The 27,586-nt window shown below is 45.6% G+C and overlaps 1 protein-coding gene across 3 annotated transcripts in view; it reads left to right on the top strand.

The window, feature by feature from the left end:
- Positions 1-9,975, top strand: part of RCOR2 (REST corepressor 2) — a 224,197-nt gene extending 214,222 nt beyond the window's left edge. For all 3 annotated transcript variants that reach the window (XM_085626014.1, XM_085626013.1, XM_085626015.1), the window contains one exon: positions 6,923-9,975. In XM_085626014.1, the coding sequence (XP_085482140.1) occupies positions 6,923-7,267 (345 nt within the window). In that variant the 3' untranslated portion in view covers positions 7,268-9,975. The remainder of the gene's footprint in view (positions 1-6,922) is intronic.
- The last annotated feature ends 17,611 nt before the right edge of the window (positions 9,976-27,586 follow it).

The following is a 27,586-nucleotide window of genomic DNA, read 5'->3' as shown; positions in this document are numbered from 1 at the left end:
TTGATCATCAAAGAGTTTATTAAAAACATTGGTAGACGATTAAAAGTGACGAAATGTAAAAACATTTTTGCAAATCAGCATTTCAAAAATCTGAGAGATCTTTTAAAACATAGTTAAGAACGAGTGACAAATAACCAAGATTGGTATACGTGAACATTCACTTCTTTTAGTTCTACCAGTTGCAATCTTGTTTTGAAGGCAGATATAGTGTCCCATATACACACTGGTATGATTACTATATTGGAAAAAAAAGAAATTCCCCCTGTTATACTTAATTCTGTGTTTATTTTCTAGAATGTCTGTGCGGACTGTTATATTTTGGGATACCAGTAAGACAAATATGATTTTGTTAACATAAGAATAATATCCGCATTATAAACGAGGAGTCAGTCCCCAGTGGTAGTAAATGAGTTGACTAGGAATCAAACTCATTTTACATAGTAGTAAGCCACAACATCTGGAACGGATGTGGCAAAGCATTTTAATGCTGTGGAACACAAGTTAATCCAACTCTGATTGCAAACTCTTGAAAGTCTACAGGTGACAAACTGCTGTTGATCACAAGAAACTACTATTGCAGAGAAACATTTTCTGGATGAAGAGATTAGACCCTGTAAGACATAAGACATAGGATTAAACAAATGTTACAATATGAGCGGTTGACTTTAGGACTGTAATGGAAGTAGAAATGGGTGCGATATAATTGGGTAAGGGCGTTTATGGGGAGGAGCAACGTAGAATAATGATGGCAGATGTTCTGCAAGGATGTTGAACGGACGTTCGGTAACGTGCACTGGTACTATACAGTTATGATTTTACTCGGAAATCGGATGACAATAGTGTTGTGTTATTTTGCTTGTGGATTTGCGTGTCGTTAATGAATGAAGTTATAAAGGTGACGTGAATGCTCCTGACAGTGATTTATTTATTAACATAAAATGCATTGAGGAATGAAATCTGATTCATGCCACTCAATGTTCGAATGAAATTCAATTTGGTCATTGGACCAATACGATTTACAGCAAATAAAATATTTGAATCGTCTTCTACAATTATTCAAATGTTTGATTGTTTTGGATCTAAATAGTTACATTTAGATATTCCTATAGATGTGAAATCAACACTGGAGTATTGTGCACGTGCATTTCATTCTTGGCAAGCTACGCTAAAGGGATTCAACCTACACTGCACTGGTGAGAGAAAAGCAACTGGGGTTGATCATATTCTCAGGGGGATGTGGCCTATCAGTTCAGGTTGGAGTGGCCCTATTGAGGCTGGGTCAGTGTTGAATCTTGCAGATCACCATTTGTGCAAAGTACTTTGAGTTCCTTCAATCACTTTTTTGCTGCCTGAGGTAAATTGATCACATTAGATTGAAGTTTTGGTTTCAAGCAGTTTTTGGGATGCTAAAATGGCCCTGTTTCTCACGTAGCAGTGAACAATCCATAAAGGTGCATGTAGTGAAATGCTGTAAGTAGGTTGGGTGACAGCAGTCCAAAGGCTCATCCTGTACCTTCAAGTCTACTGCAGCAAAAGTTCACAGTCCAGCTGTGAGGCAAGTCCATCAATTGGATCAGTGAAATTATGACCAGACAGGATCCGCTGCGAGGAAAGAGGCAGGCAAGAGCCTAGGAAATATTAATTTAAGACTGAATTAAGTCAGACAGTCCTATTCAGTATATTGTAAAAGCTACTCCGATTGTGTTTTTACATTTTGAATTACAATAACATTTTTGTATAACAGAAGTAAAATGTGTCTGAAAACTGTACTGAAAAAAAATGTCTCGCCTTGAATGCTCCTTTTGCCATTGGGCTCCAGGTGTTTTTACTTTACTGATTTTCCAAGCTTGCCCAGGTATTACCAGACTAAACGGAGGCTGCTTGTGCCTGCCACTCCCAACTGACACTACAGTTACTCATTCCAGTGACTCTGCCGATTGCGTACAGTGTGATGCTCTCCTTGTCTTGGGGTGAACAAGCAAAGTCTAAATGCAGGGTCTCCCAACCTTTTTAGTAATAATAACTATGTTTTCAATTATTCATACCGAGCTACTAATATTAGTATGGTAATGGTGACAACATCAGACAAGATTACATTAGTGGCCACCCCATGTAAGATTACCGCTGTGATCATTTCAGTGCATCAGGCAAGGTTGCCAGCGGTAATGTGAAAAAAAGGCTTTATTGATTTGGAATTCATTTCAGTGGTTAATACAGGACGGCCATAGCTGCAATGCCCCTGGCATCAAAGTAACGTTGGCACAAAGTAACTCCAACACCTCGTGTTTTATCACTCAAATATCCACTTTAAATATATTTTTCAAATCAAACCATTTTTCCTCAAACATCCGCATATAAATTCTGAAATGCAGACATTTTTGCCTCAGCGTTTTTCAATTTTGAATTTTGGATTACATATTCAGCCAAACAAAAGCTTCTAATTTAGTAGCCTGGGCTGCACTGGAGAGGTATTTACAGGCAGCAGGAGAGCTACTTCTTTCAGAAGCCTGCTGGTAATAATTCATCTAGGCGCAGACTGGAAATAATGACCTATTAGTCAAGTGCCAACTAGGACTGTTTCAGTGTTTTACCTCCACGGCTATTTAGATTTTTACATACAAGGAAAGCTGAAAAAATTGTTCACAACCTGTAGGCTCATGTAGTCTTTGAATAATAGTAAATTATATCATAATAAAACTGGTACTCTGGGTTAAATTAAGTTAGGTCTTTCTAACTCTTTAGTCTTGTCCGTGTACTCTGGATGCTTGTCTTACTGCCACCCTGGACTTTGAGGCATGCACAGATCAAGGTTACTTTCAGTGCCACCTCTCTGGTGCAGGGGTATCTAATGTAAGCCCAGCAGGGTCTGATCATCCTGGATTTTCAGACTATCTCTATAAGATACATTTACATAGACTGAATCTGAATCCATCGCATTTACATATCAGTAGTTATGTTGAAAATCTGTCGGGGATCCAGCTTCTGGGTTCTAAGCTGGACATCCTCGTCTAGAGGCATGCCTAGTGATATAGTGCTGGTAAAGGCCAATGCTCACCGCTCTCTGCTTTAGTAGCCTCAACAACATTTTGCAGGGCAGGCCTTTCTCTGACCATATTCTACAGGTGACCATTACCACAGCCGCCTCTCTCTCAGGCTGGGATGCTCATCTCAACATGACTGGATAGGGAATGTGCCCCCTCAATACAATGGTTACCCCATCATCTACCTGAATTACATGACGCCATATACTTCTGAAACATGGTTGCATGCACACTTCCCAGCTATCAGTACTAGTGCTGGGGATTTAGCATTTGGCTATCTGCCATAACATATAACCCTAAGGGCACACCTTCCGGATGTGGGCAGCAACTTTACAGACCTGCTCAGCATGATGCATCAATACGTCTAAACTAGGGAACTCCGCTGCAAGCCCTACACAGGTACTTAGTGTTGGGCACTCAACAAATAGACCTATTTGCCACCCTAAAAATGCAAAATGCCCAAACTGTGCCTCCAGGTATCCACACCCACAGTCAATGGGCATTCTTGAATGTTGTCCTGGTGGCTTCCACTTGAGCCAGCAGCCCTGGTACTCCATGCTCCTGGAGATGTTCATCAGCCTTCACAAGAAGCTTCCGCTCAGACTGGACCTTCTCATGGTGAGCCAAAGCCTAAACAGACACCCTCACCCCAAACAGCTTAACCTAGAAATCTGTCACCTGAGATGTTTGTTTTTGCTTCCCCCAGAAATGCATGACCATTCTGTGAGAAGCATGTAAACTCAGTACACAAACCTGCTATGCTACAAAGGGGAAAAAGTTTGTTCACTAGTGTATTTGCAAAGGCCTGGACCCCCTATAGCATAACTTTCAGGACATCAGCTACCTTTTACATCTGCAAAGGTTTGGCCTTCTCTACACATCAATATGCCTAAAACCTAGGTGCCGTTGCTTTATTATGTGCAAAACAAAGAACTTTCACCCCTATTTAGGATCCCACTAATCAAGGCTTGGAGGGTTTTAAGAGGATCATACCTCTCGGAATACTTCTTCCCCCATGTGGAACCTCAGTGTAGCCCTTACGAGGCAACCCTTTGAACCTCAACACTCGTGCCCCCTTCCCCTTCATGGAAGGTAGCTTAACGTGGCCATTACTTCCCTCAGACTTATTAGTGAGCTGCAAGCACTCAACTTACAAGAACCTTTCATCCAGGTTTACAAGGATAGGGCCGATCTTTGAAGCAATCGTATGTTTCTCCTCAAGGTAGTATGACCGTGTCACCTTTATCAGACTTTTCCGCAGCTAGATTCAGTAGCATAGAGAGCCCAGCACATGTTGGATGTCAAAAGAGCTCTTGCATATTACATTGAAACGACCAAGCCCTTTCAGAAGTCTAAACAGCTTATCATCGCTGCAAGGCCTCACAGAGGTCATCCCATTTCTAAAGCATCCATAGCTAGATGGATAGTACAGTGCATCCAACCCTGCTACCACAAAGCTAAGAGGGTCTAACCGGTGCTGCCCCATAACAAAGGACAACCATAGCTTTCTTAGGCAACATTCCCCTAGCTGATATCTGCAACACGGCCACTTGGTCAACACCACACACCTTTACTTAGGACTACTGTGGGGACATCTTAGCCCACCTGTAGGCTATGGCTGGCCAGATATTCCTAAGGACCTTGTTACAGACCTCTGCATCATCAACATGCTAACCACTGCATATGAAAAGTACTGCTTTATAGATTATGTAGAACATGTGTGTCTACAGCCCAACATGCTATAAATGGAATATAGATTCACCCCGAAGCCTGTACTTATTGCTGATCTTTTAATAACTGACACTGCTTAATATGCATAGTGCACGATGCTGCGCTCATGCAACGTTCCATACATAGTCTCAACCGGTATCTCAAAAACAGTCTCAGATGGAGTTGGTGCCCATGCGTATTGTCCATTAAGACGGGAGTCACAGCACATCTTGTGACTCGGAAGACTTCTTAGGGGAAAAAAACTACTTGCAAACATCTGAGCCCAACACTTAATGCCACGCGTAAGCAAAGCTTGTGAGTCTACAGCACTACACATTACAAGCAGGTGTTCAGACAGTAAGTAACATTTTCCTTATTAGTTTTTTCCCCCCGCTATTGGTATTACTGCAGAGGATACAGAGGTATAAACAATGGTATAAAAGGCTAGAAACAAATATTGTATTCATATGGCACACACTGACCTAAATTGCCTCTAGCCACTTGGAATATAGTGCCCATAATAGACTGCGAATTAAGTGCAGTGGTTACCAAATGCCTCCTAGCAGTACAAGATACCTCAGCCTGGCCATGTGTGTTCCTTCACGCTATGGTGGGTAAAGAGGAGGCTGTACTCTAAACAAGACGAGCAGAAAGAGTTTACAATACGACTTTCTCTGACTCGCTAAATCTCTTAATAGCCAGATTTCTTAATGTGGTGAAACTGAGTGGTCCAAAACAGGGGCAGATGACTTTCAGTACATAAGATATGAAGATGTTAAAAGCCTATCCCTCCAGGTTTGGTTAGGGAGGGGATTCACGGTGTACTTGATGATAACATGGAGAGCTTGTCTGTATGTGTTGGTATTTGTAGAGTGCAAACCAAGCTCCAAAGCAAAGGAGCACTGAAAACTGGACATGGCCCCCAGGAAGAAACATTAGCTTGGGAAAGGTCAACGATAGAGTGTCTGGGCTAGTGTTCATTGAAGAGTGGTGTCTTCAGCTTTCCCGCCCCCCCCCCCCATTGTAAGAGTGGATAATGTTCCAATGTCGATGCTGCTCCAAATCCTGAGAACAAAAAGAAAGGGTTACACTTTCTTTTTTAATTTGCAATGGTTTTTCTTTTGTCTGGCAATATCCAGACTCTTTGTGTTTTCTCTCAATTGTGGCTGTAACATGGACGGTATGTTGCAATGAGCAGGTTTCTTATACTCTAATTAGAGTTTGAGCATTAAAATGTACATCAAAGAAAGAAACAAAACACACCGAGGTTATCTCCACTAACAGGAGCAGAAAATTTGTTACAGCATCCCTGAAAACAGATACTACGTATACTTAAACGCCCCACTGGTGCTTGGAACAGATTCAGACCACATTACATGCAACATGTTTAACACTGTGCAGTTTCAAGGGAAACCAGTAGTTTGATGCAGCGTATCCCATACGTTTTTTGGGACACCCTAGACTTTCAGTAAGCATGTCTTTCTGCCTCCATGCTCCCACCCATATTCCTCTTCTAGCACTCAGTAAACGTTCCCAAAGGCTGTCCCCATTTTTGGACATTATCATATCTGGCAAGCCCCAGAGCCTCATTAACAAATATCTTATTATACTCCGAAGATCTCAAAATAGTCCCAAATCCCCAGTAACAGTTACTGGAGACTAGGAGTACCCATTACTAAGTGTAACTTTTCTGATACCCCATTTCAAAGCTGTTGGATCCTGGGACACTGCCACAGAGTATGACCAAATGCGCCCTCAATAATCCTTCGCTTGGTTTTTTAATCACTTACCCAAAGCCAATTTTGTGGACATCCACTGGTTATGATCTGGAGCTGCGTGGTCTTGGCAACCTGCAAACAGGCTCACAGCTTTCATCACAGTTGGAAATATGTGGGAATTCAAGCATAGGAGAGACTGTTGCCATTCTTGCCTTGTGCTGACTAATTCTTTTAAGGTCATGCCATCTCATCCTTTGCTGAACATGATTATTTTAAATTACAGTATCCAAGCTCTATCTACTTTTGTGATAGACAATTTACCATTTTAGACTTTGCATTTAGATTGTCTTGGAGATTGCCATCACTTGGTACTCCAAGGTCTGTGTTCATGGATCAACTTTGTTGGTGAATCAGAGTGTATTCCTTGTGTTCACGGTGCCTTTTTCTCACCAGGTGCAGATTACTGCTGTAACAAAGACATCTGCCCAGACCACGTCCACATCCTCTGCTGCGACACCCAGTGCTGCAGCCAGCACTGCCCTGTCACAGCCACCACCGCTCCTAAGACCAACTCTGCCTACAGCACCGACGCTACTACGCCAGCCTCCGCCTCTCCAACAGGGCCGCTTCCTCCAGCCTCGGCCATCGCCCAATCAGCCACCGCCACCTCTCATCCGCCCAGCAGTAGCGGCCTCCCGCCAGAACACCAGATCCTCTCTTCAGTTGGCCACTGGCACACCACTCCCCCCTTCCTTGGTGGGTTTGCAAGCTGAGCCGCCAACATCTGTACCATTATGATGGCGTCTTTGAAACTCTTGGACCAGGAATGTTTGCTTTCCAGGTGGAGTCAGCCAGCAGCCTTTGACTTGGGAGGGAGGGATGTGTGTTTGGGGTAGGGTGTGGGGCAGAATTATGAGAAAAGATGCTGGTGGAGTTGCGAATCCACAGACTTGATGGTGTGTTCTCTCCAACTCTTTTAATATGAGCTCTGTGAACTTCTTGAAGAAAGACATTGGCTCTCCTGGACGGTTGGTGGAATTAGCATTCATCTGAGTAAAGCTAACTACTTCCATCAACCCAAGAATTCAGATTGGAACTTCCTGGCCTCCAATCTGTGGTGCTGGTGCCTGCGCATGAAAGTTGATTGTCTGCACTGCTCAAGGATGGAGGAGCTGGGGGCATAGGGTGGGAAACCAAATGCTTAGACTAGTGTGTAAAGTTGTAGCCAGTGGATTGGAATTAGGCCATATCTGTATCTCCTACCACACTGTTTTCAACCAAATAATGTCCCAGTGGTCCTGGTAGAGGGGAAACCTTGTCTTCATCTGTCTTTCCACTAGATGTTTTTTTACTTCTAGCATAAACAAGTCCCAGCCCGCCTTCTTCCTATGTGCATGTTCTGCCACAATGTGCTGAGGGTCGGATGCCGTATATAAATAACTAGAACCTTTGAAACCGTACAAATCCAAGTTGAAGAAAGGTGCTGGATTGGCACAACTTCGAGAATATGTTTTCTTATGTTTTCTTATGAGGTAGGTGGCTTTCAACACCTCCCTAGCAAGTTTGAAATAAGCATGCATGGGAAGCCTGTTTTCACTTCTTGGTCCTGATTAGGTCTCAGGACACAATAGTAGAGGCCTTCTTCCAAGAGCACGCCTGAGGCTGTGGGCACGAGTCAGCCTGAAGTACTTTGGCCAGAGGCTGCCTTTGACTGCAGCGCGAGTGTACACTTACCAGGAGTGTTTGATCTGTTGGTTGTTTCATTTGCTCAGTTAATTTTGCTCCTTTTCCAACAGTTTAGAGCAGGCTAAGCTTGGCACAAATGTTTTACTACAACTGTAAGAACTATGGATAAACTCAGTAAAAATAATGTACTATGCTGGAAGCAATGTGAAGGCCCAGAGCGCGCTCCAACAGCGTATCTCAATCCTAACCTGCAGCACCCTGTTGTTCCACTAGGGGTCCCACGCACAGCTCTGCCAGCTTGCCTCAATTCTTTCTTTTTTGAATCCCCCACACAACTCTACCAGTGCACGTAAACTAGCACCTTGAAGGCCCACTACTGCTCCCCACACCAGGATCTGTCGGTACCCCTCGGTTCTGGGCTGCAGTGTCACTGCTACTCCAGAAGTAGGACCCACACAGTGTTGTCGATGTGCCCCTACTAGTCCCTGCTCACTGATTTGATGCCAGTTTGTTTTGGTGCACTGTGGCATCAACCTTATTTTGGGGGCAGGGGGGAAATCACAGGTGTTTTAGATGAGTCCCAACTCTAAGGGTAAATGTAGCACTGAAGACGAGTGCTGTAGGGCTTGCCTGACGTTGGGAGCGTGTCCACATCCATGTCTGGTATTACTGCCTGGTACCAAAATATGCACATGGAGGTGCACATCCCTTGAGAAAGGCTGTATTTGAGGCCTTACTACACATACTCAGCCTTCAGTTAGAAGGTCGTTGGACATTTTGGAGCTGGAGATGGCTGCAAGAGTGGAAGCCGTGATGGATGGATCTCAGCATGCATGTTTGATTGTTCGAGAGGCGGGTCGCAGGCAGGTTTTTTTCAGGTCCAGATGGGCCTTTGTATGGCTGGACACTGGTACAGGGAAGCGCCTTGGATAGTGTCCGGTGAAAATTTGGGTCGCAGCAACGGGAGTGGATTTTACTTAGGACATGGAGTACATGTGATCGTAAGCCAGGGCTGAAGACCTTGTTCAGATTTATGGATCCCAAATTGGACGTCCACAACATGCAGCATGACGCACAGGGAGGTCAGAGCTGGGAATGTGGTGGTATTGTATACCACTTTTCAATCTGTGCAATACATCTTGAGAATGGATGTCTTAGCTGCTAGGTCCATTTTAGGAAGCCTCTTACTGCAGAAAGGTGTTCCATCAACACCTGTCTGGCTGGAGAGGGCAGGTCCGTCTTTATGCTGACCAGTCTCTTGGTGGTCCCCATTTACAATTTCTACACAATGGGACTATTTGCAACAGATTGATTGACTTGAAATGCCCAGGCCAGTTGCACAACATGGCTTACCTGCCCCAGGTTATGGCATCATACTGTTTTTTTTCTGCAGGGTACTTGCACAATATAGAAAGAAGCATTTACTGTTCTTACTGACTGCTAATATTGGCCCTGACGTATTAGCTGCAAATGTCAAGATCTAACTCAAAAGTTAGTCAAGACGACAGTACTCTGGCAATGAAGGCTGTACCAGTCTCGATTTTTAATACTTACAATGTTCTCGATCAAAGCTCCCTCTCATAATGACAAGCTGGCCATTGTAAAACATGACATCTACGGACCAGAAAGAAGATGAAAGACTTGAAACACTGAATTTTTTTTTTGTATTTTCTTTTGTTAAATTATTTTTGTTATACCATGTAGATTATTTAAATTGACTTTTTATCTCCCTCTTTCATGTTGTTACTGTGTTAAGTGATTACCGAAGCATTCCTCTTTTTGTGTTTGCATCGCATTTTCAATAAAAATATTTTACTAGACTTATCGGTGTTAAGCTTTTTTCTTCCTGTTTTATGTTCTCTCTTTCACCGTTTGGTCAGAGTACAAGAAGCTCTGGTGCAAAACGAGTCTTTCTTTTAATGTTATTACATCATTGAATTTAAAGTTTTGTTGAATGGAGATAGATGGCTGGCTGTTGGTTTGGAATTTTTTTTCTTTAAAGTTTTTAAGTACTTTTCTATTATTTATAATATACAAAAATATCTTTATATAGCCTCATTAATAGTGTTTACTTTTTTAAAATTGTATTTCATTCAAAATTGTTACAGGATATTACAGGATTTTGAACCAATCTAGTTGAAAGCATTAGATAGTAAAATTATAAGTTTATCCTGACAATTATAATCACTTACTGGATACAGCAACTGATTTAAAAAATCACTCATGCTTACAAATGTCCAACATAACAGATATACACGTAATAAGGTTCCTGAAATGTTGCTTGCAGGCATGGGTAAATACATTTTGTTGAACTGCGAAACGTTGAAGTCAAACATTTTCCAATTACCTTATAGAGTAAATTTAGGCAAAAAAATTAGATGCACTTCAATAGCACAGGTCCAATTTTTTGCATTTCATGTGCTTCTCCCCGGCCAGCAAAACATCATTCAAGGAGAACCACAAATTGCCCATTCACAAGTCAGTTTGTGGATTGCGCTTTGATTTTCGGTTACCTTTTACCTTAGTGGCAAGTGGAGGAAGATATGTAAAATGATGTGAATTTGCACAACAATAAGTTTCCTCGTACCTCAGAATAGAAAAAATCTTCACTTTGAGGCCTAATCATTTTGACAAAACACAAACCCCTTCACTAGGAGGGAATTTCTTCCATAAAGTGTGGCAGACGGACCATTGCTCAATTTCGTTTTTCATTTTTCTAGACTATATTGGGTGGTTCCAATAGGTGGCCTTGGATCTCGCCCTTACAATCCGCATAGAAGTAATTTACCCTAGAGGGCAGCCTTTCCAAATTACTTAAAATGTAAGTCTTTGCTTGGTTAGCAGCTGTGAGTAAATGGGGTGTAGTATACGGCGTGGTTGTGCGACCTCACCATGTAATACACTTACTGTGAGGAAATGGGGTGCATTTTATGGAGTGGTTGTGCAACCTCACCGTAAAATAATTACAAACCCTTTAGGGTCAGTAGATTTCGTCTGTTAATCCCTCCGCTTAACCCCGGGTAGCTGTCGCACCAGTGCCGGCTTTAACACTAGTGGCGCCCCTGTGCGACAAATTTTGTTGGCACCCCCCCCAATGAACACCTCTGCCATGCCTGCAATTTCCTTAATCAGTGCCCCTCAAGTCTCCATAAGCACTGTCTCTCAGATTTATTTAGTTTTATAGCACCACTCGTACCAGTGTAAGGTGTCTGAGCACTTTACATCACACACACACGTTGCACAGAGCCAATCATATGTGTGTAAATCAGTGTATAGCAAATGTTACATCTGACAGGACTACAAGGTGTAGTGTAGAAGTGACATGTCTTCGATACCGTTAGGCAATGTAGTTTAAGAGTCCTTATTCTGGAAAAACACAAATTCATAAGTTAAAACAACATCATTGTTAGGGGTTCTCTTCAATAATATGAATTGTTTTCTACCCACATGAACCCTTTTGGCAAGATTAGGATAATGAAAGACTGAGCAAAAAACATATAGCTCTAACATATACCTTGGAGTTTGCATGGAGCTCTTTGATGACAGTTAATAGCTCAATGTTCTCTATTAAGATTTTGACTTATAAACGACAAGTAACAAAAGGAGCTCTCTTACAGAAGCACTAACCCACTGACCTATTTACATTATATGCACTTTGTTCTCTTCATGGTACACATTCTTCGCAGCAGGCATTTTAACCCTCTGCGCTACCTTAGGACGAGTTAAAACTGCCACTAAATAAACCTCCAGAGTTCTCCTTCCAGAAAGACTATTAATCAAGGGAGTTATCTTGACATTCTAATAGATGCTTGAAAATTGCTGGAGGCTATGGACGCAGCAGCAGGTGTTTTTGAAATGATAATATACTTGCAAAAATGACGCCCCCACCCCAAGTGAGCACCCGTTGAGGTGGCACAGATCGCACCCCCTAGAGATGGCCCTGTGTGGCACTGAGTAGCAAGGCTTACACAGAGGAACAAGTGTTCGCCATTTAATGACAGGTCGAATATGTAGCTTAAACCTGCACAGCTGTGCTACACATGGCAGGCCTTCAGTCATTTTTGCCATGGTACTGCAATGGGTGCCACAGTTCACTGGTGACATTTAACTTTCATGCCCTGGGTACACTGTGAATCACATACTGGGAACTTGTAGGTAAGTCAAAGCTGGCAATTGGGGTATACCAATTTTAACACACTGAAAAAAGGAGCGCAAGCGCTTTACCACTGGTTAGCAGGGGTAAGGTGCAGAAGGCGAAATGTAAGACCCTTGTAAATTGCGCTTCGCAATTTGCACTCGATTGCGAGGCGCAATTTACAATGTACTACAGTGTCGGAGACACTGATTATGATTCCCAATGGGGTCGCAAAATGCGAGGCTCATGAATATTAATGAGCCACTCGCAATTTGCGACCCCATTGGGAATGGCTGGCCCTCCCCGAGATGGTGGCCTGCTGAGCTCAGCAGACCTCCATGTCTGGTATTGCTTGTTAATAAAGCAGTTTTTTTTAAATGCAGCCAGTTTTCCTTAAAGGAAAACAGGATGCATTTAAAAAGAAAAAAAGAAACTTTTTCCCAAAGGGAAGGGGTTTCCTGGGGACCCCTTTCCATTTGCGACTGCAATACCACCCTCTTGAAGAGGGTGGTAATTAGTGAGTGTTTTGTGATAGCAATTGCGGCAGCAAAACATTGGTACATGGTTTATGATTTGCTATTATGAAGGAAACACCCCTACCTAATAGTGAGACGCAAAACACTATTTTGCGAGTCACAACTTATGTGCGAGTCGCAAAATAGTGTTTGTACATGGCCCTATCAGAATTAGCATGTGCAAACGGGTTGCAAACCAGTTTACGCATGCTAATTCTCGTGGTACATCTGGCCCAGAGTTCTGTAGCCAGCAAAAATAGAGTTCAGTAAAAGTCAAACAAATCTGGGGTGACCTTGCAGAAATTGCAACTTTCCATTACTGATGTTATGTTGCACCATGCTTGCTAGTAATGCTGAATACCTTCCTCCTCCCTCCCCCAAAACCACTAACTGTCCACTAGTGTGGACGTTCAGTGAGTAATGCATTGATGCAGTCAGGTTCTCTTGAAAAGAGTCCTGGTGCAAATATTAACCTCTGTGTCTTTGATTGGATCTGCTAGGTTGTACTGATGATCTGCAAGGTTACTGTGAATAATCATGTGAGGAACAATAATGCCTTGAGAAACAAAAGAACAAGTTACTTATTTTCGGTAATGATGTACCTGTAAGAGACTAATATTAGTTATAGATGCCTTACCTTAGAATTACCCCCAGGCGTCAGACTGGATCCGGTGAATTTCTCAGCAGTGCCCCAGCGCGTTGGTTGACTCCACGTCCGTCGGCGGCATGGTGGTCACCAGGATGACGTCCCGGTGCCTACTTAGACACCGCACCAGCATGCTGATGTCTGTTCTGACACGACTTTCCATGCCAGAAGCACAGTCATTAAAGACACTGACCCCTGGTGCACCACACTAGGGCCCTGCAACGGAGAAGTCAGGCCCTGCATCCCTAGAAGTCAGTTCGCAGAGCAGGGAGGATGGGTGGGGCGGTAAGGAATCTATAACTAATGTATGTCTCTTACAGATACATTGTTACCGAAGGTAAGTAACCTGTTCATCTGAAAGAGAATATTATTTATAGATTCCTTACCTTAGAATAGATACTGCAGCAATACCAACCCCGGAGGAGAGACTGCAAATCAAGTTCACACCAGAAAGTCATGGACACAACGGGCAAAGTAGCCGTCCCTCCAGACTTGGCTATCCAGGCAGTAATGTCTGGTGAACTTGTGCATAGAAGCAGACGTGGCTGCCTGGCACATGTCAATGAGTGGGACTCCACATGACAAGGCAGTAGTTGCTGCTGTAGCTCTAGTGGAATGATCTCACAGCTCCACTGGAGGTTCCTTTTTAGCTAAAGCGTAACAAATCTTTATACAAAGGACGACCCATCGAGAGATGTTACGCTTTTGCACAGTCCAACCTTTCTTGGCACCCACATAGCCAACAAAGAGTTAATCATCCACCTGGAAATCCTTCGTGTGGTCAAGGTAGAAAGACTGTGCATGTTTCGGGCCCAGACAGTGGAGTCTCTCCTCCTCCTTGAAAGGGTGCGGAGGCAGGAAAAAGGTGGGCAGAGATATAGTCTGTCCTATGTGAAAAGGAGTGACAACTTTAGGTAGGAACGAGAGCCTCGTTCAAAGATCCACTTTGTCCGGATGCACCGAGAAGAACGGGGGCTTAGAAGAAAGAGCCTGAAGCTCACTCACTCTGCAAACAGAAGTGATGGCAACCAGAAAAGCAGTCTTCAGAATAAGAAGCCAAAGAGGTCAGTTGGGAAGAGGCTCGAAGAAAGTGCACATAAGATAAGTCAAAACAAGGTTCAAGTCCCACATTATGTAAGGAGATTGATGAAAGAGATGAATAATGCCTTTAAAGAGCCTACTTACAATAGGGGACTTGAATAAAGAGGGCTAATCTGGTAGCTGAAGAAAAGCAGAAATGGCTGCCAGGTAGCCTTCAAGTGTGCCCAGAGTAGAGCCCTGCTGGGCAAAAGAGAGAAGGAACAAAAGAACCTCAGCTTCGGGTGGAGGACTGTCCCCTGCTGCTGCGACAGAAGATCCTCCCAAAGGGGCTGTCTGAACAGAGGATCGATAGCCATGAGCATGGGGTACCAGGCTCTTCGTGCCCAGTCCGTTGCCACAAGAATGACTAAGGCCCAGTCGCGCTTGATCTTCTTCAGCACTCGGGTCAGAAGTGGTGCAGGCGGAAAGGTGTACAGGAGGTAGCAACTCCACTCGCATCCAAAAGCGCCGCTGAGCGAGTGCCGCCTTGGAAACTCCAACTCGCAAAACTGCCTACCTTGCACGTTCTCTTCAGTGGCGAACAGATCTAACCAAGGCTCTCCCCACTACTGACAGAGACCTTGCACCACCTCGGAGTGAATACGCCATTTGTGATCCACCAGGCACCCACAGCTGAGTTTGTCCGCCCTGGCGTTCAGAGAGCTCGAACAGGTTGATGTGGAGTCCCGTTTACGCCAGAGAGCAGAGTCCTCTGATCTCCACCTCTCCCAGATGGCTGCCTCACCTCAGCAGTGGCACATCTATCACTACTGTGAGATCTGGTTGGGGAAGGGAGAGGGGTCTGCTTCTGACCCAATCGCAGTTTGTTCACTGTATGAAGCTGGCTCTGTATATACTATACCAAAGTAAGGTATAGTGTGTACAGTCTCTAGTGGAACCCCAACGGTAGGCAGAGGTTAAAGTAGATAATACCTTACTCTCTATTTGTGGTAGTGTGGGCGAGCAGTAAGGCTTTATCAGAGGGTAATGTTAAGCATTTATTGTACATCACAAAAGAAGTCCCGGGTCCAAGTCAGTAGGGAGGTCTAGCATGTGACTCAAAGTATCTAAGTGTATATCTGGGGAGTTTCCTTTTTAAGGACAGTTCCCCTCACACACCATAGGTGTCATGCTTCATCATGGGGGTACCTCCTCACGTGAGAGACCTAGTCCTCGCGTGGGCTACGACCCCCTCCCTGCGAGGGAGGAGCTCAGGGATGTTTTGATAGGGAGGGTGGGTGTACTAAAACCCCATGAAGGCTTGGTGCGAGTGAAAAAGGTGCAGTGCTATGTTACAGGTGATTGAAAGTGATTAAAACTGGCTACGGGGTCAGCTATATTGCTACCTTTATTCAGCTGCCCAGTGTCAGGATTAAAACCAAAATAATGCTCGTAGTGCAGATGCCAGGATTCAAGGCCACTGTGCTCTTACAATCTGCCTTGAATCCCTGCACCTGCACTACGAGCATTATTTTGGTTTTAATCCTGACACTGGGCGGAGGAAGCGGTTGAGGGCCCTGAGGTCAAGGATAGGAGGCAGCCCTTTGTCCTTTTTGGGCAACAGAAAGCGGGAATAGCAACCACGACCTACTTCTGGCGCAGGGACCCTCTTGATAGCTCCCTTGACCAAGAGAGCTGAGGCTTCCTGGCAGAGAAGTGCCAAATGATCTTCTGACATGGGATCGAAAGACATTGGCATGGAGGGATGGGTAGTCTTGAAGGGGAGGAAGTAGCCCCTTCGGACTATCTGCAAAACCCACCTATCTGACGTGATGGATTGCCAGTGGGTGAGGTGTTGATGAATCCTGCCGCCCACAGGCCGCTGATGGGCCTGAAAGGTCAGACTAGGGGGGTTTGAGGCTGCTGCAGTGGGGCAAAGGGTGGACTGGCCCGCCTGCTGGTTCCCAGACCTGCGTCGCTGGGTACCACATCTGCAGTCACTCAGAGGCTGGACAGCTTGCGTGGCCCGGTGGCTTGACTGGGTCGGACGTGGTGGGTGCCCCTTCTGTAGCCACGAAAGGGTAGAAAAGCAGACTGTGAAGGACAGGACGCAGCAAGGCCTAAGGATCTGGCTGTACCTTGAGAATCCTTAAAATGCTCCAGTGCCGAGTCTGCCGTGTCATCCAAAAGGCAACGGCCATCAAAGGGCATGTTCAGCAAGGTCACTTGAACATCCACTGAAAAACCAGATGTCCTCAACCAGTTGTAGCGCCAAGGGCTACGGACGTGGCAATCGTTCTGCCCAATGAGTCGGTGGTATCCAGTCCACATCTGATCGGGAATTTGGCTGCGTCCCTCCCATACGCCACTGCCTGGGAGAGAACAGCCCGGGCCTCCTCCAGGCACTGAGGCAGCAACCGAATCCCAGACTGTATGGGTGTAACAACCCAAAAGGCATGTGGTATTCACAGACCGCAGTGCCAAGCTGTAGGAAGAGAACATTCACTTCCCAAGATGATCCAGCTTCTTGGATTCCCTGTTCGGTGGTGCAAAAGGGAATGGGCCCTTGGAAGAAGAAGCTTGGACCACCAAGCTCTCAGGGGAAGGGTGTTGGGTGAGGAAAATGGGATCGCTTGAAGCCAGGCGGTGGCGGTGGGGAATCGTCCGTTTCACAGGAGCCCCTGTGCAAGTGCCCAGAAGGACGTCCGTGAGGGCTTCATTGAAGGCCAGGAGGGGTTCAGAGGAAGTTGCTGCCGGTTGAAGCACCTTTGTCAGGAGGTTAGTCCTGACTGCCACTGTAGGGAGCTCCATGCCCAGGGCCTCGGCTACCCTACGCACCACCACTGCATAGGACGCTCCGTCCTCCATAGCCACGGTAGGGGGAGAAAGTAGGCCAAGGTCTGGGGAGGTGTCCTGACCACTTGCGTCACCCAATTCCTCTCTCCAGTCCGGTTCGTCCAGCTGGTCTGTCAAAGTGCCAGCGACCCCTCCCAGTCCTCATCACCACCCTCAGGGTGATGGGGCAAACCTGGGATGAACAAGGTAACAAACGTACCCTCTGGCGTCGCTTTCGACGTCGTTCTGGCTCAGTCCATCAAGGGGATGAGGATGGGGACGGCATCGTCAAGGGCACGGCCTGCATCGGCATGGGGGAAGGTCGACCTGCGTCGATCCAGATCCAGGCATGGATCCACGGGGCCCTCTAGCTCCGGGGCCAGAGCTGCCCGCATCGAAGGCCCAGGGCCCAGCGGGGCCAGAATGCGTGCCAGTGGAGTCTGCCTGCCCAAAGATACGTTGGAGGGCTTCGTAGACCGTACAAAGCTGGGCAGTGGGCGCTCCGGCTCCCGGAAAGGAGGGAGGCGCTAAGTCGTCCCTGAATCAGGAACCAGAGATGGAGCCTTAGAACGACGACGCTACGGGTATCTCGTTGCGTCAGCCGACTGACCGGGAAAAGGCGAAGAGCAATGGTGTTTCTTCGCCTTCTTCTTGTGCTTCGACTTACACGAAGAGTGCGAAGACTTGGACGAGGTGTGGTAGCTCCACGACCGATTGTAGGAAGCTGGCTCTGTATATACTATACCAAAGTGAGGTATAGTGTGCACAGAGTCCAGTGGAACCCCAAAGATAGGCAGAGGTAAAGTTAGGTAGCACCTCACTCTCTATTTGTGGTAGTGTGGTCGAGCAGTAAGGCAGTATCAGAGGACAGTATTAAGCATTTGTTGTACACACTCAGTCAGCAAACGAATTCACACACTCAAAGACTGAACTTCAGACCAATTGTATCAAAAATATTCTTTTAGGTTTTTTATTTCCTAGAACCAAGCAAGCCTGGCACAGGTAAGTGATAAATACTTTGCAGTAAATATTCAGTTGTAATACAGTTTGGATTGGTAAATGTGCATTTTGTTTTGACTTACAGTATTGTTTCAGAGAAATGCAATGCTTTGTAAATACAGTACATAGACTTGAATGGGCTTTTCAGTAAAATACCAGGTAAGTTATTTTGTAGATTACTTTACTTACTCAGAGTAGTTTACCTAGATACTACTCTGGGACATTGCCTGCAAACAGGTAAGTAAAATCGTTTTAAATAGCACAATTTAAAATAATTTCTTTAGGTTTTCAAACTCTACACTTAAAAACTTTTCCAAGAAAAACAGTCAGTGTTATCCTATGGAGGAAAACAGTGTTATCGGTTTTTGGGTACGTATTCGGTAGTGAGAGTTGAGGTCTTGGGGGTAGACTCAGGGGTCCCCCAGGGTTAGGGATGCAGTCTTGTTACACCCTCAGCGGTACTAGGGCGGCCGGGTGCAGAGTGGTGAGGCCCAATGGGGGATAGGGGGCCTCCGGTTGGTGGCTGCTGACGAGCAGGCCACTAGGTTGTGGGAGCCAAGCTCCTGGTGTTAGGCAAAGGGGGATCTGGTTTAACACACAAAGTGCACCTGCAGCGGCGCAGGGGCGGCTGGCTGCAGGGTGCTGTTTTGGTGTCAGGTGCCCTGTTTTCAACGGGGATTTTCGGTTTTGGTTTTCAGCTGCAGGCTCGTTTCTGGAAGGAACCAACAGCTGGGCAGGTAAGTTGGAGGGCTCGGGGACGTAGATGTACCTCAGGTTCTTTTCTCCTGGGCACAGGGAGGCTGGATGCAGGGGTGTCTTTTGAGGTCAGATTTCATCTTACCGGGCCGCTCGCGATTGAGGGCGTCTCCATGCAGAGGCTGCAGGCGACGTCGGGGAGTCCTGGAGGGGTCAACCCACGGTGGACTCGGACTCTGGCACGCTGGGGGACCTCGCTGGGCCACTCAAACTCCGGCTGTAGGTGACGGGTGCAGTGGTAGTTCCAGGCATCGGGTTTCTTTGTCCTCAGCAGGCTCAGTCTGTTTTCGGAGTTTCTTTTGAACATGGCTGCTGTTCACAGGAGATCCGGTCTTTGTTGAAGGCAGGCAGTCCTCCCAGGGGTTCAGTAAAAGACGATTTTTGGCGCAGGATCTCCGGAAACTGCAGACATGCCGGTAGGGCTGGGGCCAAGTCAGTTGTTCTCTGCGGTCTCCTCTGCTGGGCGTCTTCTTTCGTACTTTTTCTTAGGTTGCAGGAATCTGCTTTCTTGGTTCAGGGCTGTCCCCTAAATACTGTATTTAGGGGGCGTTTAGGGGTCTCGGGGTCCGTAGTCAATGGGCTACTGACCTTAGGGCAGAGGTCTTTAAACGTTCTGATGCCGAGAACCCCTTGTCAAACTTCTTTAGGCGTAAGGACCCCCTTTTGACAACATTTTCTAGAAACTGGTACACCTCATCATTGACAACCATGAATGCCCATTAGACCTGTCATCTTTTGGCATATTTCCCCTGTATTTTTGCTTTCTGACCTAGTTTTGACTCTGTTTTTGCTGGTTTAGTGTCTCTGTACACTTTCTCACTGCTTGTTTAGTGTTAAAGTGCAAGTGCTCTTATGGGTTGGAGTTTCCATGATTGCCATGTGTGGCTTACTAATAAGTCCCTAGTAAAGTGCACTGACGGTGCCAGGGCCTGTCAATCAAATGCTGCTGGTGGGCCTGCAGTACTGATTGTGTCACTCACCCAAGCAGCCCTGAAAACGGTTATCAGACCTGCCACTGCAGTGTCTGTGCAGAATTTGTAACTGCCATGTCGACCTGGCAAGTGCACCCACTTGCCAGGACCTAATCTTCCCTTTTCTTACAGGTAAATCACCCCTAAGGTAGGCCCAAGGTACCCCTGTGGGCAGGGTGCCTTTTTATATTAAAGGTTGGACATGCACAGGTGTGTGTGTGTGTGTGTGACATGTCCTGGTAGTGAATTACAGTGTGTTGTGAAATTCACTATGGAAAGGCTATCTGTCCCATAGGATTGAATGGGAGTTTACTTGTAAAATCTTATAAGCATATATTCCCATTGGGACAAGATAGAAAAATGGGGTTTAGTATGTCTGCACTCCGAATATAAAAATGCTTCTTTTAGTAAAGATGATTTTTATGTTCTGTGATTGAAAATACCACTTTTAGAAAGTACTGACTTTGGAGTGACAGGGGCTGGGGATGCGCATTCTCATCACACAGCCACTGGGGGGTGGGGGGGAAGACAAAGTGTGTCCTGCCTTACCTGGATGATTCAGGGCTGGGCTGAATAGACCTGGGCTGAGTTTAGAGTAGTGGGAGATTTCCTTGCACCTGAATGGGCCTGGTCTGCCTTGGACAATGCTGTCTCCACCTCCTGCCAGGAAGCTGGGCCAGAGAGGATGGAACTGGTTTGTCTTGGCACAGACACTCTCTGCCCAAAAGCACAAAGAGAAACTAAGTAGAAATATTGAGGCCCAGACCCCAGAACTTTAGAACTCACTGGAATCAAGGAACCTGCCAAGAAGAGCTGCCAGGAGGAGTACTGCCCCTTTGCTGTATTGTTGCTTTGTTGGATTGGCCTTCAGTTGCTGCTTCTGCCTTGTGCAGTGAAAGGACTGGACTTTCTTTACCCGCACCAATGTCATCGGCCGCAACGAAAAGGTACTGTTTACGAGTCTGCCGACACCCTGACCGACGCAGTCAGACGGAACTGTTGGATTAAGTTGTTCTGAGCACCGGACGGAGCTACCGACTTCAAGGAACTAGATTTTTAAAGTTGATTCTTAAAAATTGTATATTTTTAAGTTCTGTATATTAGATTTTTATCGTTTTGGTCTTGTTTTGAATATATATAGTATTAGATATTTTTCTAAACTGGTGTTGTGTCCTTTTGTAGTGTTTTCACTGTATTACTGTTTGTGAAGCATTTACACATAACCAACTGCCTCTGAAATAAGCCTGACTGGTTGTGCCAAGTTACCAAGGGGGTGAGCAGGGGTTATTTCAATAATGTAGCCCTCTTTTTCCTACTTGGACGAATGTGCAAACCATTGTCCAAATAGAAACCTCCATTTCTAACAACCCCCAATTACCACAGCAAATAATGTTTATGGTGAGGAAAGGATATTAAACAGTGTTTAGCAAACCAAAGGTCAGTGAGCGTAGGGGTGTTGCTAAAAACACAGGCCCTCATTTATGAGGAATTAGCATAGGGCAGTACCGCAAGTCTTCTTGCGGCGCTGCTCTGTGCCAATGTGAAAGGGCAGGAATGCACAGTAAGGAGGAGGAGGAATAGAAGGACGAGGAGGAGGAATAGGAATAGAAGGAAGAGGAATAGGAGGAGGAGGAGGAGGAATAGGAGGAAGAGGAGGAGGAGGAATAGGAGGAGGAGGAATAGGAGGAAGAGGAGGCGGAGGAGGGAGGAATAGGAGGAGGAGGAGGAATAGAAGGAGGAGGAGGAGGAGGAATAGGAATAGGAGGAGGAGGAGGAATAGGAGGAGGAGGAATAGGAATAGAAGGAGGAGGAGGAATAGGAATAGGAGGAGGAGGAGGAGGAGGAATAGGAGGAATAGGATGAGGAGGAGGAATAGAAAACTATCTTGAAAAGGTGAGACAGAGGTCGTAGATATATAATTATATAGATACAGATATATATACACCTATATCTAAGACACACACATACCGATTGAGCATTGCCATACCAATAGTAGCTTGAAAGCAGCACTACGCTGACGTTCATTAAAATAAGTAGCATGGGGCTGAGTAATAAGCAACATAGTACCAAGAAATAGAAGGAAAGGGAGGGAATCACAACCCTCAACAAAAGAAAAAAACAGCGAAGCATTAACAAATTATGCTAGCCGATTAGAAGCCTGAAAAAGGCCGGTAAGATCCACATCCTGAAAGAAAGCAACAGGAAAAGGAACCTTGTGATAAGGAATACAAGGGTGAAATGGGCCTAAAATATGCCAAGGTGAGCAAAGGCCACCTATTGCAAGGTCGAGACTGTCGGAATGGTGAAGCAGAAGCCGATGAAAAAGTAAAAAAACACATGGTCCCATAGAGAAAAGAGCTTGCATAAGGTCCAAACTTTTGAACCAACAATGAAAAAGCCAATCGAAAGGAGAGGCAAGTGAAATAAAAACAATATATTTTTATTAGAGGAACAGCAGTTCCACAAAAGAGAAGGGCAATCACCTGTAAGCCCTGAATGAAAGGAAAAACAATTGCCAGGACCAAGTCCTGTGCATGACATGCCAAACGCAGTGTTTCCAAAGAATTGACGCAACTGAAGTAAAAAGAAGCGATAGTCACTACAAAGTAGGAAAAAAATCACTTAATTGAGTAAGGAACTCCAAAAGTGACACCAGTGGCAATACCAGATTTCTTAAGGCTATACAAAACCATATAGCACAACCGAACAGAGCAGCCTGTGAAAGAACAAATAACCTTACAGGAAAGGAAGCCCAAAGACGGAACAATTGGTTAGCAACAGTAGTAAAAATCCATATACAGATGGAGGAAGCCATTAACCTACAGAAGGAGCATGGCAAGAGAAGAGAAACGTAAATACCTTGATACCATGCAAAATAAAGACAGCAAGGAAAACGATGTCGCATATATTCAACAATTGTACTCAGGACCATACAGAAAGAGTCAGAACAAGGACACACGGCTGGTAGTGAAAAGAATGAGATAGAGACTCTGAGACTCATGCACAACAAAGAATGCAGAATAGACTAGCAATAAAGGAGATCAGCAGGACGAAAACAGAATAGAGGGAGTAGCACTTCGTAGCCTACTGAAGAAAGACGAGAAAGGTCACCGAAAGCAAATGGGGAAATAAGAGAAAAGATGTCCCAATGGAAATCACTGGTCAGGCCAAGAACGTGGATTGCTGACGAGACCCTACCAGATGTTTCACTGCTCCAGTGGGAAATCCTTTAACAAAGGATGCTCCCTGAGAGACAATCAGGAGAGACCAATGATGAACCAGTAGTGTCATCTTAAACTGTACACAATCTTCTTAAAGGGAAAACAAGCCACAGGATCTCATAAGGGATAGAAAATGACTAAAAAGAATGGCAATATGCCTACCACAAGTGCCCCTAAGAGCAGGTGACACAGGTAATCAATCTCATTCAATAAACAAATGCCATCGAAAAAAGATCTCTTTGAGGATGGGCCCTTTCGACAGAGATAACGGACAACCCTATTCTATAGGTAGTAAATCCACATAAGGTCACAAGGAAAGACTACCTGTCGTTGACAGTGTACATAAAAAGAAGAATAAGACCTGCAGAAACAGGCACACCACTGCGGGTGACATGCTATAACCGAGCTGACCCACATAGGGGCCCTCCACAAATGTGAGTCAGTACAACAGAGAAGAACAAGCTGAAAATGACCAACTCAGCTGTAGAATAACAATGAAGGTTGAGAGAATGGAAACAGAGCTAAGTGCCTGCACTACCCCATCCGTCTCGAAAACGGCACAAAGCAGCGTTAGCATGGGCGCCAAATAAATGGAGGCCATCAAAAGGCATGTCAACTAAAGTGGATTGGACTGCCTCCGAAACCCAGAGGTGCCAAGCCAGCTGGCACAAAGTCACGGAAGAAGCCATGGCACGGCCGAACCGAATCGGTGGTGTTCATCCCACACCAAATTTTTAATTTAGCAGGCTGCGGCCCATTCGAAATTAACTGGGCCAGATCGTTCCGATTAGCATCCGAGAGCGATGGAAAGAACTGTGCCAACAAATCCCATTAGGTACGAGAAAAGCATCTGAGGACGCAAGTTGTGTAAACGGAATGTAAAGCAGCACTGTTGGAAGAGAAAATGTGCTTCTCTCAAGAGTCCTGTCTCTGGGACTCTCTATCAAGCAGAGTCTGAGGCACACAATCCAAATCATGAGAGGCCGTAGCGACCTGCACCATGAAAATGCGGTGTGTCGAGTGGCAGAGGAGACAATCCAGGTTGGTGGGGGCAGGGCGGTGCTTGTGGGTAATAAAATGGTCCACAGGAGCACCAGTATCTGGCTTAGAACAGGCTCCTAACAAAACCTCATGTAGCGCCTCACAAAAGGGCAATACCGGTTTAACACCTGTGTGAAGATCTCCAAAGAGGGGTTCCATAGACTTTGCCACCGAAGGAAGAGACAAATCTAAAACTATAGCCACCCTTTCTATTTATTTATTTTTGGTTTTGTATAGTGCCACAATCGACTCCGAGGAGTATCTCTGCTTTGGATGCGTATCAATTACATATGCGGAAACTGTGGAACTTAAAAGCAAAACAAATTGGTTTTAAGTAACTTTCTAAAATGAAGATGGCTCGAACATTCTCTTAAATGTAGGGGAAGGTTCATTCCAGTATTGCGGGCCTAGATATGAGCGGGCAGAGGCAGGGTAAGACTCTAACCCACTTGCTTCACCCAAATCAGCAATCAAACTATCGACCATAGGAGGATCTGCAGGCATTGGCTGTACAAGTCCAACCCCTTCTTCATTTACTTCCAAAAATTGTTCCACCAAACCTTCATGTATTAGCTTTACACCAGATGTCGTTTGAGGCCGATCTGGTGTCGCACCGACGTTGGAAGAAGACCGTGAAAGGGCTTCTGATGGCACAAGGACAGAATAAGGCGAGAGGAGGTCAACGTCTCAGGATCAGCTGCTTCACAGAAGCACCAGATGTTGGCACTGGAGGCGATTTTCCCTGCTATGCAATCTCCTTTGCCCTATGTGTGCCTTCGGAGGCGTTGCAGTCACTTCCCAATGATCGGTTATACCTGAATAAGAGGGCTATTGAAGTTCCTGTACAACATTGCTTTGCTGCCTTGAAAGCCACATGGTTTTCAGCATAATCCTTCGCTCTCCTTGCCTCGTGGTGGAGAGTTACTGGTTCACTGTAGAAGTGCTCTTACTGTATAATGAGAGAATCTGGTGATGCATGCCTGCGCACAGTGGTTCTTGAAGATTGCATCAACATCGTCTCAACCCTTGGGGTAAGGACCCTAGATTCATCAGGGTACGGATTGAAGATCTCTAAAGAGCACTTTGTCACGGTCCTAAGCATGGCAGGAAGAGTGAGTTGCACTTAGTTTTCAGGAGGGTCTCAATGAGGAAGTCTTCCTACTCCTCACCCACAAGCATGAGACCATGGTGGTGTTCTGCCACTCTGACTATAGTAATTGTACGATAGGCTAATGTGTTGTGAGGCCCGGAAGCTTTAACAGGCTAGGGCCCCAATAAGGAGTCCTCCTGAAGGTCTGCCTGCAGTCATGCCAAGCATGGTCCTGCTCATCAGTTAGCCCTAGGTTCTCGTGCAGAGGCAGTGGGTCCACAGATGTGTCTTGGTCAGAGTGCATACAGTCAGTGTGCGGTGGTTAACATCTGTGGGATTGTTGGAGTGGTGTCTACTTCTCTTTTTATGGAGAGAGTAGACCCCATTGTCCTTTGAAATGGTAAGCCTATGCTTTATGTGGGATGGCTTTGTAGTAGAAGGATGCCACGCAACAATGTGTCCTGTGTGCAGATCGAAACACATTTTTCTTTGTGATGGTCATGCTAGGAGATCAGGTATTGGTATCAGTGCTGAAAGCAGATCACCGACCTCTCTTTCTTGAGATTTCTCGAGCATTTAAAGTGCTCTACAAAATTTGTTTCGACAGACATAGGTAATGCAGACAGCGGAGCCTTTTTCTGCCAATGTTCTTTGGTCAATGCACAGCAATCTTGTGGCAGTTCCTGGCCATGCAGCAAAGGCTTGTTTCAACGTTGTTCCTTCTTAGTGATTGGTAGTTGCAGTTCAAGGTTGTGGGTGTTGTGCCCAGTCCTTGTAGAATAGTCTTGTAATCCTAATTGTTATCCTAGTCCTAGCTGCACTGGTCTCGGAGGGCCCGGGAGAGACTTGAGCTCCAGCGTCAGTATTGTAATAGGGCACACATGTGGGGCTCCACTCCTGTTGGGCTTCTAGGCACTAAATGCCTGCCCACTTCCCCTTTTGTAGTCTGACTCAAATCCTTTGCCACAGTCACTGCGGACATCAGATGGTAACCCAATAAGAATCCTGCCACTGCATCATGGCTAAATTCACCCACCTTCTGTCCCTTCAGAGTAAAATAGGCTTTTTGAAGCAGACTACGTTACACGCATAAAGCGCCTTTTGCTGCAGTCACGTGGGAGATCGAATTTACAGCACAATGTGAGTCTGCCTACAGAAACTTACTGTTGTAAAAATAAAAACAATATATTCTCCAAGTCTCCCCCCAAACTAGTCTTTCTTATAAGACCTGGCCCCTAGCTTGCTACGCAGTTCAGCCCAGAAGAACAAGTTACTTACCTTTGGTGACACCTTTCCCTGTGGAGACTCCTTCTAACCACAGTTTCATCACGTGAATTTCCCCAGGTGCCAGACTGGATCCGGAGAATTGTGATAGCAATTCCTTAGTGTTGCCCGGTGGTGGAGTGTGGCTGTGCATTGGATCCGACCCATCTGTGTTGTCGGGTGCCACTATATCTGTGCTATCTAGAAGCATGGACGTCAGTTTCTTTCCTATTTTAATGTCAGGCACACAGTACCACAGAATTCAGAATACATCAGTGAACATGTCTCTAGATCTAGTATCTTATTAATGGTCTGTATGACTCCATTCCATAGAACAGGGAAGAGGGTGGGTCAGTAAGGAATCTGCTGTTAGTGTCTCTACCAGAAAAGGCGTTACCAAAGGTAACTACTACTTCTGATAGAGATTCTAACCGCAGAATCCTCACCTAGCGAAAACATATCAAAGCTGCCCCTGCCCATGTGGTGGGTCAGGGTTATGACTTAGACGAGGAAATCCACCAGGACAGAACAGGCGAAGTGCCCATGTTGCCAGACCTGGCTGTCCAGGCAATAGTGCTTTGTGAACGTGTAGAAGGACACTCAAAGAGCAGCCCGGCAGATGTCCAAGACTGACACACATTGTGCTAGTGTAGTGGTAGCAGCCTTTATTCTGGTGGAATGAGTATGCAAGCCTTCTGTGAGCTTCTTTTTGGCTAGCCCATAGAAGATCTGTATGCATAATACAATCTATCAGGAGATGATTGTTTTCTGTACCGCTTTCCCCTTTTTGGCTCCAGAAAAGCCCACAGACAGTTCATCATCCAAACGATGGTCTGATCAATGTAAAAACTGAGGGCCCTCTTTGGGTCAAGATGGAGGGAGGTGCGAGCAGGGCCGTTTCCACCATTAGGCAAGACTAGGCGGCCGCCTAGGGTGGCA

Source organism: Triturus cristatus, chromosome 9, assembly GCF_964204655.1.
Source record: "Triturus cristatus chromosome 9, aTriCri1.1, whole genome shotgun sequence".
NCBI classification, from domain to species: domain Eukaryota; kingdom Metazoa; phylum Chordata; class Amphibia; order Caudata; family Salamandridae; genus Triturus; species Triturus cristatus.
The sequence above is the reverse complement of the archived record's forward strand: the minus strand, read 5'-3'. Positions and strand labels throughout refer to the sequence as shown.